This window comes from Mustela erminea, chromosome 10, assembly GCF_009829155.1.
Source record: "Mustela erminea isolate mMusErm1 chromosome 10, mMusErm1.Pri, whole genome shotgun sequence".
NCBI lineage: Eukaryota > Metazoa > Chordata > Mammalia > Carnivora > Mustelidae > Mustela > Mustela erminea.
Genome location: NC_045623.1, coordinates 24,830,108 through 24,848,745, shown reverse-complemented (window position 1 = coordinate 24,848,745; position 18,638 = coordinate 24,830,108). Strand labels below are relative to the sequence as shown.

Genomic DNA, 18,638 nt, shown 5'->3' with positions numbered 1-18,638 from the left:
ATTGGGTGAAATGAAAGCAGTTCTGAAATCTAATTAAACTGAAATATTTTCAGCCAGTATTACCATTGTTACACATCTGGTAGAGAGACTAGTTGAAGGAAAGAATCAAATTAAAATGATACTACTAAAAATTTTTGAAACAATGGGTCTGCTGTGTAACATTGTGCTTGTAAATAACAGTATCATCATTGAATTGTACAATTAAAAATCTATTAAGAGAGTAGATTTCAAGTTAAGTGTTCTTACCACAATAAAACTTTTTAAGTAAATAAATAATAAAAAATGTTGTATTTCTACAAATTGTATTTTAAATTCAGCCACTTTGTTACAGCTTTGTTCAGAATGGCTCTACCTTTGTGAAACACCTTTCACTGGGATCAGTGCAGATGTGTGGAGTAGGAAAGTGCCCTTCTCTGCCACTTCTTTCCCCTTCACTTATGGATGTACCATACAGGCTAAATGAGATCACAAAAGAAAAGGAGCAGTGTTGTGTGTCTCTAGCTGCAGGTAAGAAATTACATACAGGTTAAAATGTGTCAGTCAATATTATTCAAGGAGGAAAAGTTATGGGGAAATCACTATTTTTAGAAAAAGATATGATGTTATCCAAGATTTTATGTGACTGCTTAATAAAATTTCATATCTACTTGTAGAACTAATATTTGTGCTTATTATTTAATTAATACTGTACAACAGGCATTTATTTATGTGTGTTTTTCATTGTGGCTGGTCAATCCTTCTGCACTTTTTTTTTTTTCCTGACTCTTGACATTTTGTATTTTTTTTATCAGATTTGTTTTACTACCCTTTTATATTATACTTTTTTCCCAATTTAAAAAATGAACTCAATCTTGTAAATTACCAAGAGATAAGAGAAAGATCCACTTTGTTTTGGTTTGTGTTACAAAACACAAAACAGGTGTCAAATAATTTTTTATTATGTGTCTAATTGCAGTCAAATGCTTTCAACTATATTTTTTGGCATCCTTTCCTGCAAGTAATGTTAAAACTTGAATCAGGTAACAAATCTTAAGAATAGATTTCTTAACATTCCTTAGATTTCATAGACTCCTTGACATTTAAGGCCACTGAATTTAGAACTTTCCAAACTAAACTGAAAATTACCAAATTGCAAGATGAAAGTAATAGTATTTATGTGATTTCCTCTTAAATTTGCATCTACCCACATCAAGAAAAAATACTTAGATCTGACAATTAAAAAAGAAATTAACTTTTCATTTAGAATGATTATATTTTATTACATAATTATGTTTTAGATTTTCATTCAACTATTTCATCTTCTCCTGGTACTTAAATTTCCCCTATGAATCCATGAAGATTCTCATGAAACTGAACTGTATCATTGTGGAAAGAAAATTGATGTGCAGAATTTGATTTTAAAGCCTGCTGCTTAGAAGCCTATTACACAAAATAGTGATCTCAACATTCTTGATTATTCACTGCTATTGTTAAGCACTCCCAAAATAAGTACACTGATATACTGATATCATAAATGATATATTGATAGAAGATATGATACTCAATATACTTATAATCAGGTACAGTATAAAACAAAAATAGAAACTATAAAGATAAATGGATAAATATAAATAGGAGTTTTTATATTTTCTTCCAGTATCCCAATGGAGTGTTCTGTACACTCCATACCAACAAAGTATAGAACTGCACATATTTGCAGACAGGTTTTTGGGGGTTCATTTTAAAATGAATCCCAAGCCTTTGGTAATAGTAGCATAAAAAATTATAATTATAAACTTGTATAATAAATGACAAGGTAGAAATCACTCACAAAATATGTGATCTATAAGTCATATACTCTTAGAGGTCAAAAGTTAATGCAAACATTTCCACATATCAGTGCTAGAGATTTTACAGTTTTGAAATCTTAAGACGAACTGACTGTACTTTGGGGTATATCAACTCAAAAATCGCCCTTGAATCTATCTATACTCATATTTCATACAAGGTGTTAAATGAGTTAAAGTACCAGGAAGTCTACATGGCATAGAGTCGTGTATATGTCAACTGCGGTCCTCATCGTCATCAAAGTTATAACCATCAACTATATATAAACATATATATATATATATATATATATATATATATAAATCAATAATCAACTATGTGTAAATAATGCACAAAGTGTTTAGGGAAATTTTATACCATTATTTTGGAGACAGTTTAGGAAAGAAGTGTCTGATGTTACCTTTAATTCTGATCCTTCTTAGAAAAAATGTCTGCTCCAAAAAAGGTAAAGACCCAATTAGTAGAAACTTAAATGGCCAAAATGTTCTTTTGTTGTAGTCAAATCTTTTGCCTCTCAATTTATCTTTTATAATTAGCCTTTTATTTCATTCATTCAGTAAATTTATATATATATATTATATACCAGTTAACAATTGTCAGTGATAGATTAGTAAATAAGCCAGATAAGGTTTCTGTAACTGTGAATCCTATTTTCTTCTAGGGAAAGACAGTTACTCCTGCAACAAACCAGAAAACAAGAAAACAAGATAATGTCAAATAGTGTTAAATGCTTAGAAGATAGTTATGAATGGATACTGCATACATTTTACTTAAGACCTTAGTTTTCCCTTCCTGAAATATGTGTTATATTTTTGCTTTAGCATATTTCTTTTTTGAGTAGAATGCTGATTTCCTTTACTTTCCTACTGACTATTGTTTTTAGTACAAATAAAGGTAACGATGTATTCTTTACATGTTTTATAAGAAACTAAACTCAGTATAGAAGTAAAATTTTAGATTTTATGAAACAAGATGAAACTGGGGAGGGAGACAACCGTAAGAGACTCTTAATCTCAGGAAACAAACTGAGGGTTGCTGAGGGTTGGAGCTAAAAGGGTAGGGTGGCTGGGTTATGGACATTGGGGAGGTTATATGCTATAGTGAGTGCTGTGAATTGTGTAAGACTGATGATTCACAGACTTGTAGCCCTGAAGCAAATAATACAGTATATGTTAATTTAAAAATTTTAGATTTTATCCATCAATCACCCTATTTTATCTTGTGCATAATGGCTACATTTACATAGAATGTTCAAGTTATTTGGTACCTGAAATCTCTATTTTCTTTTGTAAAACCTGGCCAACAAACTGTAACACTTTTTTTTTTATTTATTTGAGAGGGAGAGAGCATGAGCACAAGTAGGGGGAGGGGCAGAGGGAGAGGGAGAAACAAATGCCCTGCTGAGTAAGGAGCCTGATGGGGGGCCCAATCCCAGGACCCCAAGATTATAACCTGAGCCAAAGGCAGATGCTTCACTGACTGAACCACCCAGGCACCCCTGTAACACTTTTAAGTAGTTTTGAATTAATGAGAAATTTGGTATTAAAGTTTGAATCTATACTGATAAATTAATAAACATGTTCAGTTATGTATCATTAAGATCATCATTTCATATTTAATTTGTTGCCTCTAATTGCAGGTAGAATCTTTTCAAATATATCATTAGTGTTACATGGCACAGCTCTCTCTCTCTCTCTTGAGCTCTTCCACTCTCATATCTGGAGAGTATACTTTATGCTTTAGTAACCATTCCCACTTGTGTCACTGAAAATATATATACCATTAATATTGTATTAAGTGTTTGTTTATATGTTAAATATTAGATCTCTGATTTCAACCCTTAATTTATCAAAAGAAAGTTTATCTGTGTTTAAAGACTCACATTCTAATCCATTTAGATAAGCACCCCTCTCTGCCCCTGACTCTTAATTCCTTTGAGGTCACAGATTCCTTTAAGAATGTAATAAGAATAAAAAGAAAAAAATAAGAATAAGGAACCTCTGGGCGCCTGGGTGGCTCAGTGGGCTTAGCATCCGGCTTCTGCTCAGGTCATGATCCTGGGGGGTCCTGGGATCAAGCCCTGCCTGGCTTCCTGTCAGTAGGGAGTCTGCTTTTCCCTCTCCCTCTGCCCATCCCCTCTGCTCTTGCTCTCTCTCTCTCTCTCAAAAAATAAAGACATAAAATCTTAAAAAAAAAAAAAAAAAAAAAAGGGTGCCTGGGTGGCTCAGTGGGTTAAGCCGCTGCCTTCGGCTCAGGTCATGATCTCAGGGTCCTGGGATCGAGTCCCGCATCAGGCTCTCTGCTCAGCAGGGAGCCTGCTTCCTCCTCTCTCTCTCTCTCTGCCTGCCTCTCTGCCTACTTGTGATCTCTCTCTGTCAAATAAATAAATAAAATCTTTTAAAAAAAAAAAAAAAAAAGAACATGGAAACTCATCACAGAAATGTTGACATAGGTATAGTCATACATTTTACAGATAATTTTAGAGGGCTTGCCGACTCCCTCATTCTTGTCCCCCTGCCTTAGGGGGACTGGCCTACAGTAATGGAGTTCATAGGCCTGTGTGTATTATTAAGATTAACGTATTACTTTGTTGTATTTTCTATTAGGCTTACCTCATTTTTCTTCTGGTATTTTCCGCTGCTGGGGAAGGGATACTTTTATTGCACTGAGAGGTCTACTGCTGATTACTGGACGCTATGTAGAGGCCAGGTAGGAGATCTCTAAAAAGTTGCAATGCAAGTTTATGTGTAAATGTTTTTCACATGCTCTTCAAATTTTCCTTCTTGCCATCTATTCATAACATTTAGGAGGTATGTTTTCCTTAAGTAGTTTTTTTTTAATATGTTTATTTAATAAGATCGTAGAATTTCAAAGGAGTGGATATCTTTGATGTTATTAAGTTCTAGTCCTTCATTTATAGGTCAAATTATCTTCAGCATTTGCTAATGGATCTCAGTAAAAATAAAAAGTGTGTAATCATGTTACTAACATCACTCACTAAAGAGTAAAATTTCTATGCCCGAATTGAGTATAAGAATTCAGATGAACTTTTGGGTAAAATTTGAATTTTATCATTTTTTTCCTTCTATAATGAAGGCTGAGTCGTGTAGAAAGAATAAAGTATCAGGTTTTCCTCTATGTGTTGTCAGGCCTTGTAACCTCCAGTTGTGTCTTTTAGTCTTAAAATAATGTTTTCTTATGTCACAGTAATATGAATGAAATTGTCAAAGGTAAAAAAGAGAGGCTGTACAGCAGTGCCACTCAAATCAGCACAAATCAGTACCACAGATCAGCAGTCACCATCACCTGAGAACTTGCTAGAAATGCAAATTCTTGGTCCTTATGCTGGAGCTCTGAATGTGGAGATGGGGAGGGTAGAATAGCAGATGGAAATGTGTGTTTCTATGAGGGTTCCAGGTGATCTTCAGCAGCCCAAGGCAAAAGTTTGACAGCACTGCTCTGCAAGTTAAAACTTTCAGCAGAAAAAGCATTTAAATGATACCTGTTTTGATGTCATTCGAAAAACCTGAAGTTTCCCTCTTCAAATGACAAAAGTTCCGATTTGGGTCTTTTTAAAATTGAAAATTTCTTTTTTAGATTGAAGATTTCTAAGTGGACATCTGAAATATATTACATTCTTCCCTATTACCTAATATAAGAAGACCTTTTCTTATTCACTTAAGAGACCATTGTGGGGTTATAGAAATTTGGGAGGCTGTTTGCTTCTTCCTTAAATGTTTCTAAATAACTGTGATTAAGAAGTAGAACATGGAACATTAGGATTCAGCCAGTATAGTGGTTAAGAACTTGGGTTTGGGCCAGATCCACATTCTAATACTGGTTCCAAATTACCAACTAATACATTATTTATTCTCTTTGTACTCTGTAAAATGGTGATAGTGCTTAAATTACAGGGTTTTTCTAAGGGTTTCTTTTTAAGATTTTATTTTTGGGTGATGCCTGGGTGGCTCAGTCCATTTTAGCATCTGACTTCGGCTAAGGTATGATCTCAGTATCCTGGGATCAAGCCCTGTGTAGGGCTTCATGCTCAGTGGGGAGTTTTCTCATCCCTCTGCCCCTCCCCTGTTCATGCTCACTCACAAGTGTGTGTTTGCTATCTCTCTCAAATAAATAAAATATTTTTCTAAGAAAAGACTTTAAGTAATCTCTTCAGAGTACATCCCTCCAGAGATGTAGATTTGGGGCTCAAATCTACATCTCTGAGATCAAGAGTCACATGCCCCACCAACTGAGTCAGCCAGGCATCCCTAGTGAGGATTCAATGAACTAATACAGTTATAGTGTCTAGAACAACATCTGTCACATACTAAGCATTACATAAATGCAAATCATTACATATAAATTATATATAAATCATCATATATAAATGTAAATCATAATATATAAATCATTGTTATTATTTTCCTTGTTATCTTGGCTCCCAATTATCATTTCTGTATACCATCAACAATTTCTGCTTTTTAATTTTACATATAACTATCTAGATCAGGGGTCAGAGAAATATGGCCTATCACCTGTTTTGTATGACCTGGGAGGAAAGAACAGTTTTTAATGTTTTAAAGAGTCATTTAAAAAAGAAGAAGGATGCATGACTGGGACAGTATATATGGCCAACAAAGCCTAAAATATTTACTGTCTGATCCTTTGCAGAAAAAGTTTGCCAACACTGACTTGGATGATTCTGAGAGATAATGTATTTGTTAAGGTAGTGCTAGGTGCTATAAATTATAAATTCTTACATTTCAATGGTTTTTCACAAATGAAATTTATTTCTTGCTTCTGGTTCTATGTGGGTGTTCAGGAGCCGGCTTCCCACATAATGATTCAAGGATATAGGCTCCTTCTTCTTGAGAATCAAACATCTCCTAGGGCTTCCGATTACTACTCTCCAGCCAGCTCGCAGAGAGGGAAAGAGAGTGGGGAAAATACACCTGTTTCATGCACTTAACATACATCAGTTCCATTCACCTTCTTGCCTTAGAATCTAGTGATCTGGCCACGGCTACCTAAAAAGTAGGTTGAAGCATGTAGGAAAGCCATTTTTGGCCGGCTCAAGGCTGTCTGTACCACAGAGAGTTCTACTTCCTCCTTCTGCAGAGATATTCATGGACAGAGGTCTTTTTATTCAAATTTCAAGTGTATGACATTGTTCTGGATGGTTACGATTGTTGCATTCTGACCTTTTCTTAATTGAAGTGTCACTATCCCTATTAACACTTGTACTGCAGAATACAAATAACTGCACTGTTACTGAAGAGGTGGGCATTAAACTGGGACACAAAATTAATTAAATTTCTAAATTGTTTAACCAAAAGCACTGAAGCCTGGACATTTTAAATGACTTTTCCTAGATCATACAGATGGCAATGCTAGGTTTTAAACCCTAGTCTTACTTTCATGCCCCTTTTAGAAATGCTGTTCCATCTTACGAAGTTGTCATTTGGTATACGATGGTACAATAATACTTTAAAAGATTAAATATTCTCTACCAGTTTTTGAAAATAAATCATGGTTTCCAAGGTCAGCTTTTACCCATTTATTTTCTTATGTATTTGCTTCTGATTTAAAATAATACAGTTCATGTCGCATTTACTTCAATTTTGAAATACCGCAGATTTCAGAAGTAGACTCTAGAGCTGTAACGGACCCTAAAAGCCACCCAGTCCAATACCTAAGTCACAAATGAAAAAACTATCCCAGAGAGGGTAAGCCACACAGATTGTCAGAGGAAAAAGCCAGGGCTAGGATCAAGGTTTCAGGCTTTTAATTCAGTGCTTAATCTCTCATATTATGACCGCTTTGTACATGAAAATTCAAAGAAATAGGGACAAGAGAGAAAATGCATCTGAAATAATAGTCACAAAAAGGGACTTAAATCTTTTAAGTGATTGTTTTCATGTCAAATGATCCACTTAATTCTGTTGTTTTAGGAATATTATTTTAGCATTTGCTGGTACCCTGAGACACGGTCTCATTCCTAATCTCCTGGGTGAAGGAACTTATGCCAGATACAATTGCCGGGATGCTGTGTGGTGGTGGCTACAGTGTATTCAGGATTACTGTAAAATGGTTCCAAATGGCCTAGACATTCTCAAGTGCCCAGTTTCCAGAATGTATCCTACAGATGATTCTGTTCCTTTGTCTGCCGGCACACTGGTAAAAATCCTCTTCAAACAATTTTTTTTTTCCTGAAAAATAACTTAGCCTCTAATATAAAAATGTATGTAATAAAGAATCCAAATCTGAAAAATTCTTCAAGCAATGGTATATGTTTGGCACCTGCTAGTTCTCTGAGCAGATAAGACTTGCTTCTTGCTTAAAGAACTTGCAACATAATAGAAGATATGATATGTACCTAATATGGCCATTGTAAAAGGAAGTGCATGAGAAATGCTGTGCATAAAAGGGAGAGAGATAATCTAGTAGATGGTTCTCAGGGAGGACTTCATTAAGTAGCTAAAATTTCACCTAAACTGAACCTTAAAAGGTAAGTGGGATTTTAGCAGAAATGAAGGAAGATGTGGGAAGACTTCAGAGATGAAAGGAAAAATAAAGTGCAGGGTGGACCAAAGCACAGTTTAGGACATACTGCTTGGTCTGATTTGGCTTTTTATGGAGGGTACCTGCTGGGTAGTAAGAGTAGGTGGGAAAAAGTGAAACAAATTGTGGAGAGCCTGATCACCAATCCAGGGAGTCCAGAGGCTATGTTATAAACAGTGCAGAATAAATAAACATTTTGAGTGGTTTTCTTCCCAGTCAATAATGTACAATGATACTGTACTTTTGCCACTTCTGATCTACCTTTATATTATAATTTGTTTGGTATGTGACTGTGGAGGACTTCTAAACCACCTTAGAGTTAGCAGAGGTCTGTGTCCCCATGATGTTTCTATCATGAGATATTCAAAGAACATCTTTCAAAAAAAGTTTTTACCTAAAGTATCACTTTAGTGTGTAATTTACCCCCCTTACTATATATGTGAATGAGTAAGAACAGCAATGCTGATTGAAAGTTTAGATCTCTGTATAAGATAGATATATTTATTAGCTACACAATTCGCTCTAATAGAAATTACACAAATTCACAAGAATCATTTTTGTGTGTCAGCAAAATTACAAACTATTTCATGTCACAGACATGAATAGTCAAAACTACAATATGTTAAATATTCATATGCCAAAGGCTGATTCTACGATTTGGTGTATAAGAGCTCCTTCTTTCCCCAGTCTCACCCGTGATCCCCATTTCTTCCCCAAAGGACAATATATGTTTCAGAAAATCAGTTGTGGGATTTGAGAGAAGGTAAGAAAAATGTAATTTCTAACAGAATTAATATCCATTATGTCTCAAACAGGATCAACCATTGTTTGAAGTAATACAGGAAGTAATGCAGAGACATATGCAGGGCATACAATTCCGAGAAAGGAATGCTGGTCCGCAGATAGATCGAAACATGAAGGATGAAGGTACATAACTTTACATAGTAAAGATTTACTGATGATGTGGAATTAAATCCCCTAATTGTTCATATATTTGACTAATATTTTATTTGTGTATAAAACTTCAGAATATAACAGTGAGAAAAATTAACACAGTCCTGATCTCACGGGTTTAGTTTGAGCTTCTGGAGGAAAAATAAAATTTAATATATTTCGTCAGCTAATTTGAAAGGTAATTTTGGTGGTTGCATTTATAATTATAATAATAAGTACTTACTATGTGCTAGGCATTATGCTAACTTCTTTACCTATGTTACTCTCATTTATACTCCCAAGAACATTGGGGGTGAGTTGTAGTGAAGCAGAGTAGCTTGCCTAGAGTCACACAGCTACTAAGTGGCTAAGAGTCACACAGTAGAGTCACACAGCTACTAAGATTTCATCTACAATCAGTCTCTAATTTGGGCTATTAGAAAATTCTTTTTGTAAAAAGTTTCATCTACAGAGTTAGAATAGATACACTTTTTTATCCTCTTAGAAGTTCATCATTTTCTTATTTTTGTGGCACACTATCATCACCAGCCAGTGCAAGACTAATGATAATTTATTTTATTACCCTTTAGAAACAGGAAGTAATGCACAGACATATGCGGAGCATACAGTACATATACATTTTTGTGTATTTACTTATGTTCTGCAAAACATATACTGTTTTATGTACATATAGATTTTTTTAACTTCTTAATGTTGAAAGAATTGGAGACTGATAGAAAGTTGCAAAAAATAGGGCACCTGGGTGGCTCAGTCAGTTAAGTGCCTGACTCTTGATCTCAGCTCAGGTCTTCATCTCAAGGTCATGGGTTTGGGCTCCAGGTTGGGTGTGGAGCCTAGTTAGACACCTGGGTGGCTCAGTTGGTTGAGCAGCTGCCTTCGGCTCAGGTCATGATCCCAGCCTCCTGGGATCGAGTCCCACATCGGGCTCCTTGCTCAGCAGGGAGCCTGCTTCTCCCTCTGCCTCTGCCTGCTACTCTATCTGCCTGTGCTCACTCTCTCTGTCAAATAAATAAATAAAATCTTTAAAAAAAAAAAAAGAAAGAAAGAAAGAAAAGGGAAAAAAAGTTGCAAAAATTATAGATAAGAATATTCTGAAGCCTTCATCCAGTTTCCCCAATGAGGATATCTTACCTTACTGTATATCTTACTGTAGTACAATATCAAAATCAGGAAACTGACATTAGTTAACTAGACTTTAGACCATATTCAGTTTTAACTATTTTTATATTACTCATTTGTGTGTGAGCATATGTGTATATGGTTCTGTGTAATTTTGCCCTGTGTATAGCTTCATGTAACTACTAGCACAGTCAAGATACCAAACTGCTCCATAAGCACAGAGGTCTTCCTCATGTTACCCCTTTAGAGTCACACCAACAACCTCTGGTCTCTGGCAACTGCTAGTCTGTTCTGCATCTCTATAGTTTTATCATTTTAAGAATATATATAGATGAGGGGCGCCTGGGTAGCTCAGTGGGTTAAGCCTCTGCCTTCAGCTCAGGTAATGGTCTCAGGGTCCTAGGATCGAGGCCGGCTCAGGCTCTCTGCTCAGCAGGGAGCCTGTCCCCGTCTTTCTTTGCCTGTCTCTCTCCCTACTTGTGATTTCTGTCCCTGTCAAATAAATAAATAAATAATCTTTTTTTAAAAAGGAATATATATAAAAATGGAATTATATAGTATGCAACGTTTTGATATTGATTCTTTCACTAAACATAATTCCCTTTGAGATGCCTCCAAGCTGTTGCATGTATCAATAGTTTATTCCATTGTATTGCTCCACAGTATTTTCTTTCGTGGATGTAACATTTCATCTGTTGGACATTTTGGTTTTTTCCATTGTTTGGTTAATATAAATAAGGCTAATATAAACATTTATATACAGGTGTTTGAGTGAACATAAATTTTTTGTTTCTCTGGGACAAATGCCCAAGAATATGATTGGGTCATATGTATTTTGTTTTATAAGAAACTGCTGAACTTTTTTCCAAAGTAGCTGTATCTTTTTACATTCCCCCGAACAAACTGAAGAGACCCACCTTCTCCACATCCGCAGCAGCATTTGATATTAATCATTTTTTAAGCTGTTCTGGTGGTTGTGTATACCACTATATGTTGTGGTTTTAAGTTGCATTTCCCTAATGACTAATGGTATTGAACATCTATCTATTCATGTGCTTATTTGTCATCTGTATCTCTTTTTGATGAAGTCTGTGTCTTTTGCCCATTTTCTAATTGGATTATTGGGTTTTTTCTTTTTTTAGTATTGATGTTTTTTGTGAGGCAAAATGCACATTTATCATTTTACCATAAAATATATCATTTTAACCATTTTTTTCAAAGATTTTATTTATTTATTTGACAGAAAGATCACAAGTAGGCAGAGAGGGAGGCAGAGAGAGAGAGAAAAGCAGGCTTCCCGCTGAGAAGAGAGCCCGATGCCGGGCTCGATCCCAGGACTCTGGGATCATGACTTGAGCCGAAGGCAGCGGCTTAACCCACTGAGCCACCCAGGCGCCCCCATTTTAACCATTTTAAATACACAGGAGCTTTAAGTACATTGTTGTGTAACCATCATTGCTATCCATCTCCAAAATATTTCATCATCCCACACTGAAATTCTGTACCTAGTAAACAATAACCCCATTCTCTCATCCCCTAACCCCTAGTAACCACTATTCTATTTTCTGCATCTAAATATTTAACTGTTCTGTGTACCTCATATACATGGAATCATACAGTATTTGTACTTTGTGTTTGGCTTCTTTCACTTGGTATTACTGTATCAGAGCTCATACACTATACTTGTATGCTCTTTGATTAAACACTACCAAATTTCTTTCCATAATGATTACATTAGTCTATATTCCCACTAAAAGCCAAATTAACCTTATCTATGATGTCCTTCACTGTAGTTTATTTCAGAAATCCTATCCCACCCTCGTGTCACAAAGATAATGTCTCACATTTATTAACTTTGTAGGCTTGCCTTTTACAAATAAAGAAGAACCAACACATTCCGTTTTAATCCACTCATCTTGTCCTTATGATTTTTGTTCCTAAGACCTATATCTATATGACTGTACCAACTGATTCCTAACAAAACAAGTAATTTAGCATGTGCCCCATCTGCATTTTAATGAATTATTTTGACTTGACTTTTTCATTCTCTTTTCTTTGGTTATTTCTTTTTTTAGGGAGCAATAAACTTTTATATGTACTTTGATCATCTTTTCTATCCATCTCTCTTACAACATCCTCCAAGATTTATTTATTTGAGTTAATTCAATGAATTAATCTCATTTATTTGTTACTTATGAAACCTCTCAGAACAGTGCCCAGTAAAAAAGCATGTGTGATCTCTAAGGTTATAGTTGTTTCCATTGTTGTGTTACGAGCACTATCTTCAAGAGTGTTTTTATTTTCACTTTTTTTTAAAAGATTTTATCTATTTATTTCACAGAGAGGGAGAGACAGTGAGAGAGGGAACACAAGCAGGGGGAGTGGATGGGAGCCCGATGGAGGGCTCCATCCCAGGACACTGGGATTGTGATCTGAGCCGAAGGCAGACGCCTAACAACTGAACCACCCAGGCATCCCAAGTGTTTTTAAAGTTGGAATTTATGTGTCAGACCTTCTGAGGCCTTGTATGACTGGAAATTTTTTTATTATGTTCTCACATTTAAATGACATAATGCACTTGAGTTTAAGTTCTTTTCCTTCAATATTTTAAAAAGTATTATTCCATTGTCTTCTTGCATCCAATTATTTTCTGTTGACCTTTATCTTGTTCCATTAGTAGTGATCTATTCTTTCTTTCTTGAAGCTTTCAGAACCATCTCTTTGTTTTCATTCAGGATTTTATTCTAACTTTTCTTATCTGTTTCATTTGGCGTTCTATGAGCCCTTTCAATCCAATATCTTCTCTTATTTCTGGAATATTTGTCATTTTATTTCTTCAGCTTTTTTTTTTCTTTATGCTTTCAGGGAGTACTATTATTTGGATATCTTCTTGTTTGTGTCTACCCACACAGCTTTTAGCTCCTTTCTTATATTTTTAAGAAAAAATATATTTTTTTCCCTTTTATCTATTTTTTTCTTATCCATTCCTGCTGCCTCTGGAAATTTTTTAGTCTGATCTTCCATCTCATTAATTCATTCTTCAGCCATATCCATCTACTATTTAGTCCCTTTACTGTTTTCTTTATTTCAGCTACTAAAAAATTTAGACCTGGGGTGCCTGGGTGGCTCAGTCGTTAAGCATCTGCTTCCGGCTCAGGCCATGATCCCAGGGTCCTGGGGTAAACACAAGAGAAGCATTCAGTCTTACCAGTACTCAAACAAATTAATATTAAAGTGGGTCACCACTTTTCCCCAGTAAATTATCATAAGAGAGAGCATAGCATAAATGAAAGCACCAATGCTAGAAGCAGACTTGCTATCTTTTTTTTTTAACTAACATATGCAGACTTGCTATCTTAAAATTCCCCTCTACTCATTTTCTAGCTGTGCTCTGTTGCATAAGTTTTAACTTCTCTTTGCCTCTCTCATCTGTATTTGTAAAAGAAAGATAATAATAGCACCTACCTCCTAAGGTTGACATGAGGATTCAATGATATAAGTATGTTAAAGCACTTAGTACAGTGCATGGCACATAGTAGTGTAAGTCGGCTATTAGCAAAAAACAATGTACTCATTTGCTGGGACTGCTGTAACAAAGTACCACACACTGGGTGGTTTAAATGACAGAAATATGGTCTGTCAGTTCTGGAGGTGAGGGGTCCAAAATTAAAGTCTTGGCAGGGTTGACTCGGCCCTAGGGCTATGAGAGAAAGATCTCTTCCAGACCCCTCTCCGAGGCTGGTAGATGGCCATGTTCATGTTTACATGGTGTTCTCCCTGTATTGTCACATCAGCTTCCTTCTGTGCATTGTCTGTGCCCAAATTTCCTTATCTTACAAGGATACCAGTCAAACTGGATTAGAGCCCAGGCTAATGACCTTATTTTAATGTGATTAACTTTTTAGATTACTATCTCCAAATAAAGTCACATTCTGATATACTGGGTTTAGGACTTCAGCGTATGAATTTGGGTGTTTATACAATTCAGTCCATAACAAACAGTAACAAATAACTGTTTTTTAGTTTTGAGAGGTATTCAGATACTACAGATGACATTGTAAATTGACTCATTCTTCTTGGAAAGCAACCTGGAGATAGATAGATAGATAGAGATACCCAAATATGTTTTATGAGATATAAAATATTCATGTTTTTGTTCATGAATTTATTCCACTCCTGGGACTTTAGTCCATGAAATAATCTAAAACACATAAAAAAGTGCTATTACATGATATTGATCATAACATTGCTTACAATCACATAAAAGGATGAAACAGTCTTTATGTTTAACAGGAAATGTTTACATTGACTTGAATGAAAAATTCTGTAATTCCTACAAATCATAATTTTTATAATTTGTATAATATTGGGGCACCTGGGTGGCTCAGTAGGTTAAAGCCTCTGCCTTCGGCTCAGGTCATGATCCTGGGGTCCTGGGATCGAGCCCCACATCGGCTCTGTGCTCAGCAGGGAGCCTGTTTCCACTTCTCTCTGTCTCTCTCTGCCTGCCTCTCTGCCTGCTTGCTGTCAAATAAATTAAAAAATAAATAAATAAATAAATAAAAATGATTTGTATAATATTAATATAATGTAAATATTAAGGACTATAAAATATTAAGGACTTATGGGTGTTGAATATAATACATGAAAAATCACTGATATGAAATAATTATGAAAATATTATTATGTGAAAAGACTAGAAAGGAATACATAAATGTAATAGTTTTGTTGGAGTAATAGGATTGTGGACTTTTTTTTGTAAACATGATTGTTTTTAATTTAAAATGATAATCATTTTAAGTGATCTTTGTTTTTAATGTAAAATGATAATCATTTTAAGTGATCTTTGTTTTTAATGTAAAATGATAATCATTTTAAGTGATCTATTTCAGATATTTCAGGTAACTCACTAACTCATTGGCAAATTTTGATGTTAGACTGAAGAACTTAAATTCTAGGGCGCTTGGGTGGCTCAGTTGGTTAATCATCTGCCTTTAGCTTAGGTCATGATCCTGGGGTCCTGGGATTGAGCTCAGCTTCAGGCTCCCTGCTCAGCAAGTAGCCTGCGTCTCCCTCTTCCCCCTGCTTGTGCTCTCTCCAATTCTGTCTCCCAAATAAATAAATAAAATCTTAAAAAAAAAAAAAAAAGAACTTAAATTCCTTCTTACATGTTCTAAATTATATTTTAAACAGTAGTTAACCCCCTTTATTTAATTTAGTGTTTGTAGTGATAACATACAAATTGTATATATGATTGAACCAGTAAGAATCACTGATACTTTTTTTATCCTTCACTCAGGGAACAAAATAGAAATTGATTTTATATTTAAAAGAACATTTTTTGTGATATCTGTGAATAATTGTGGTTTTTAAATAAGATTTTAGGTTTTACTGAAACATTTCAGTAAGAGAAAATAATAATATAAATTACACCTTTAGCCTAGAAATAAAATTAGACAGATATTTAACATTTGGTCATATTTTCTTCAGATCTTTCTTTTTTGTTTTGTAAAGAAATAAACCATTACAAATGTATCTGAAGCTTCATCTTTATCTCTCTCTCTTTCCTCCCTCTCTAGAATTAATGACTATGCTATAATCAGGGTTTTTCTTTGCCATGTATGTATTTGTATTTTATGAGTTTGTGTTTGAGTATGTGTAAATTACATATGATTTGTATCATGTAGTATTTATTCTATATACTACATTATTCACGTAGTATATGATATAGTATGTAGCCAGTATATTATAAATACACTATAATATATACATATAACTTTTATGTTTTTAAATTTTATCAAGTATTATCATATTAGACATAATCATATCAACATACATGGTTGTATAAGTATTATCTATATCTAAACTTCTAAGAAAAAGTATCTTATTATACATACCCTTTGGCAACTTGTTTGCTTGATCTTTTTGTTTTGAGGTCTTATCAGTTATGATGCATTGTAAATCCAGTTCATTAATTTTAAATGGTATAGTGAGTTTTCCACATATGAATAAACCACTGCGTTTATTCACTCCTCTGCTCAGTGACTATTTTCTTGCTAATACAAACACATTGCATTGAATATCCATGTACATACCTTCATAGGCACATAGGTAAGGACCTCTCTAAAGTACATATCTAGAAATGAAATTACTTAGAATATGTGCATCTTCAACTTTTAAGGTATTACCACATTGCTCTCCAGAGTAGTTTTCCTAGTTTATTATATCCCTATCAGATTTTATAAGTGTTCTATTTTGCTTTTTCAGGCTTTAATATAACCGCAGGGGTTGACGAAGAAACAGGATTTGTTTATGGAGGAAATCGCTTAAATTGTGGCACCTGGATGGATAAAATGGGAGAAAGTGACAGAGCTAGAAACAGAGGAATCCCTGCCACTCCAAGGTAATATTTATTTGTATGGTAATTGTATAATAATACCTTTTTTAAAACCACTTACTTGTGGAGTCTTTTATTCTATTAACCATGAAGTCTTCATGGTTAGTCATCAGTCAAAAGTCATCAGTCAAAAGTCATCAGTCAAGATGTGGGGCAGTTCAGTAGGTTAAACGTCCAACTCTTGGTTTCGGCTCAGGTTACGATCTCATGGGTTGTGAGATCAAGCCCCACGTTGCCCCGCCCCCCACCGCCACGCTGGGCCCTGCACTCAGTGCAGAATCTGCTTGAGATTCTGTCTCCTCCACCACTCACGGACTCACACACGAGTGCACACACTCTGCCTCAAATAAATAAATAAGTAAATGATCTTTGTAAAAAGTCAATCAGTCAAACTCTCCCTTCCTCCCTCCTACTTCCTCTTCCACTCACTCCTTTCTCTCCTACAATATAACTATCTTGTTACAAGTCATCAAGTAAAGCTCTTTGTTCTTTTCTGGAAATTCTCATGGGTGATTCTCTACAAGCATCTCAAAGGAAAGTTTTGTGATTCATTATCCCTGTCATTAAGATCTTATCTTAACCTGAACTGCTTTCATTGTAAATATTTCATTATGCCCATCGTTTATAAATGTAGAAAATGCCCAGATCCTGTTCTTTATGGAATACTTTTAATTTCTGAGCCCTTTTCCCCCCTAATTTTTTTTATTAATCTTTTATCCCATCATTTCTTTTTATGGTTTCAAATGCTTAATACTACATACTAGGGATGCCCGGAGGGCTCAGCTGGTTAAGCATTTGGTTCTTGATATTAGCTCAGGCCTTGATCTCAGGATCATGAGTTTAAGCCCTTTTATTGGGTTCCATGCCTAGTGTGGAGCCTACTTTTAAAAAATGAAAAATTAATTAAGTAAAAAAAAAAGTATTAAGTCTGAGAAACTATTTTCTTATTCCAAATTTTATCTTCAGTCAGACTTGTGAAAAAAATCATTTAATTTTATGTGTCGTTACATGCCTTGCAAATTGTTTTTAAAACATGTTTATTTTGGTACATTATTAGATCTTATACTTCCCTTTCATTTTTCTTAAAAATGGGCTTTCAGATTATGTGTATCTTCCCTGGCTTTATCCAGCCTTATCTCCCAAGTTTGCTATCTTTTCTCTGGTGCTCTATTTCAGTATTCTCTGGTTCCTCACCCCTACCTTTTCCAGCTGCCATCTCCTTAAACTCCATAATCACCATTCCACTTCATAGAACTTTTTTTAATTGTTAAGAAGGTAAGCAATGGCAAAATAGTAAGAGGAGTGATTTCTTATATATGTAGTATACATTTCCATAAAGTGAGGGTTTTTTATAGATAATTATTTTTATAGTATATAATTCATCAAAATTTTTTATTGAATGCCCTTTAAGTAGTGCTTAAATGACTCCAACTCCCAGAACAAAATTTATTTTAATTTTAGAGATGGGTCTGCTGTGGAAATTGTGGGCCTGAGTAAATCTGCTGTCCATTGGTTGCTGGAATTATCCAAAAAAAGAATTTTCCCTTATCATGAAGTCACAGTAAAAAGACATGGTAAGCTATTTATTTTATTTAAAAAGAAACTTTGAATATACTGTCTGTACTCTTAATCTGTGTAATCATCATTTGAGTCTATGAACTAATATTAGAAACCCTTAAGATTAAGAAGAAAGAAAAAATGTTAATTTCCTAGTATAAATGTAACAAACCTGGTGACTAACCATATTTTTGCAGCAACTTTGACCTGAGATATGACAAGC

General features: G+C 34.7%; 1 protein-coding gene across 3 annotated transcripts in view; it reads left to right on the top strand.

The window, feature by feature from the left end:
- AGL (amylo-alpha-1, 6-glucosidase, 4-alpha-glucanotransferase) overlaps positions 1 to 18,638 on the top strand; it is a 76,731-nt gene that overhangs the window by 45,341 nt on the left and 12,752 nt on the right. For all 3 annotated transcript variants that reach the window (XM_032301408.1, XM_032301405.1, XM_032301406.1), the window contains 6 exons: positions 332 to 507; positions 4,434 to 4,536; positions 7,779 to 8,004; positions 9,204 to 9,315; positions 16,729 to 16,864; positions 18,320 to 18,432. In XM_032301408.1, the coding sequence (XP_032157299.1) occupies positions 332 to 507; positions 4,434 to 4,536; positions 7,779 to 8,004; positions 9,204 to 9,315; positions 16,729 to 16,864; positions 18,320 to 18,432 (866 nt within the window). The remainder of the gene's footprint in view (positions 1 to 331; positions 508 to 4,433; positions 4,537 to 7,778; positions 8,005 to 9,203; positions 9,316 to 16,728; positions 16,865 to 18,319; positions 18,433 to 18,638) is intronic.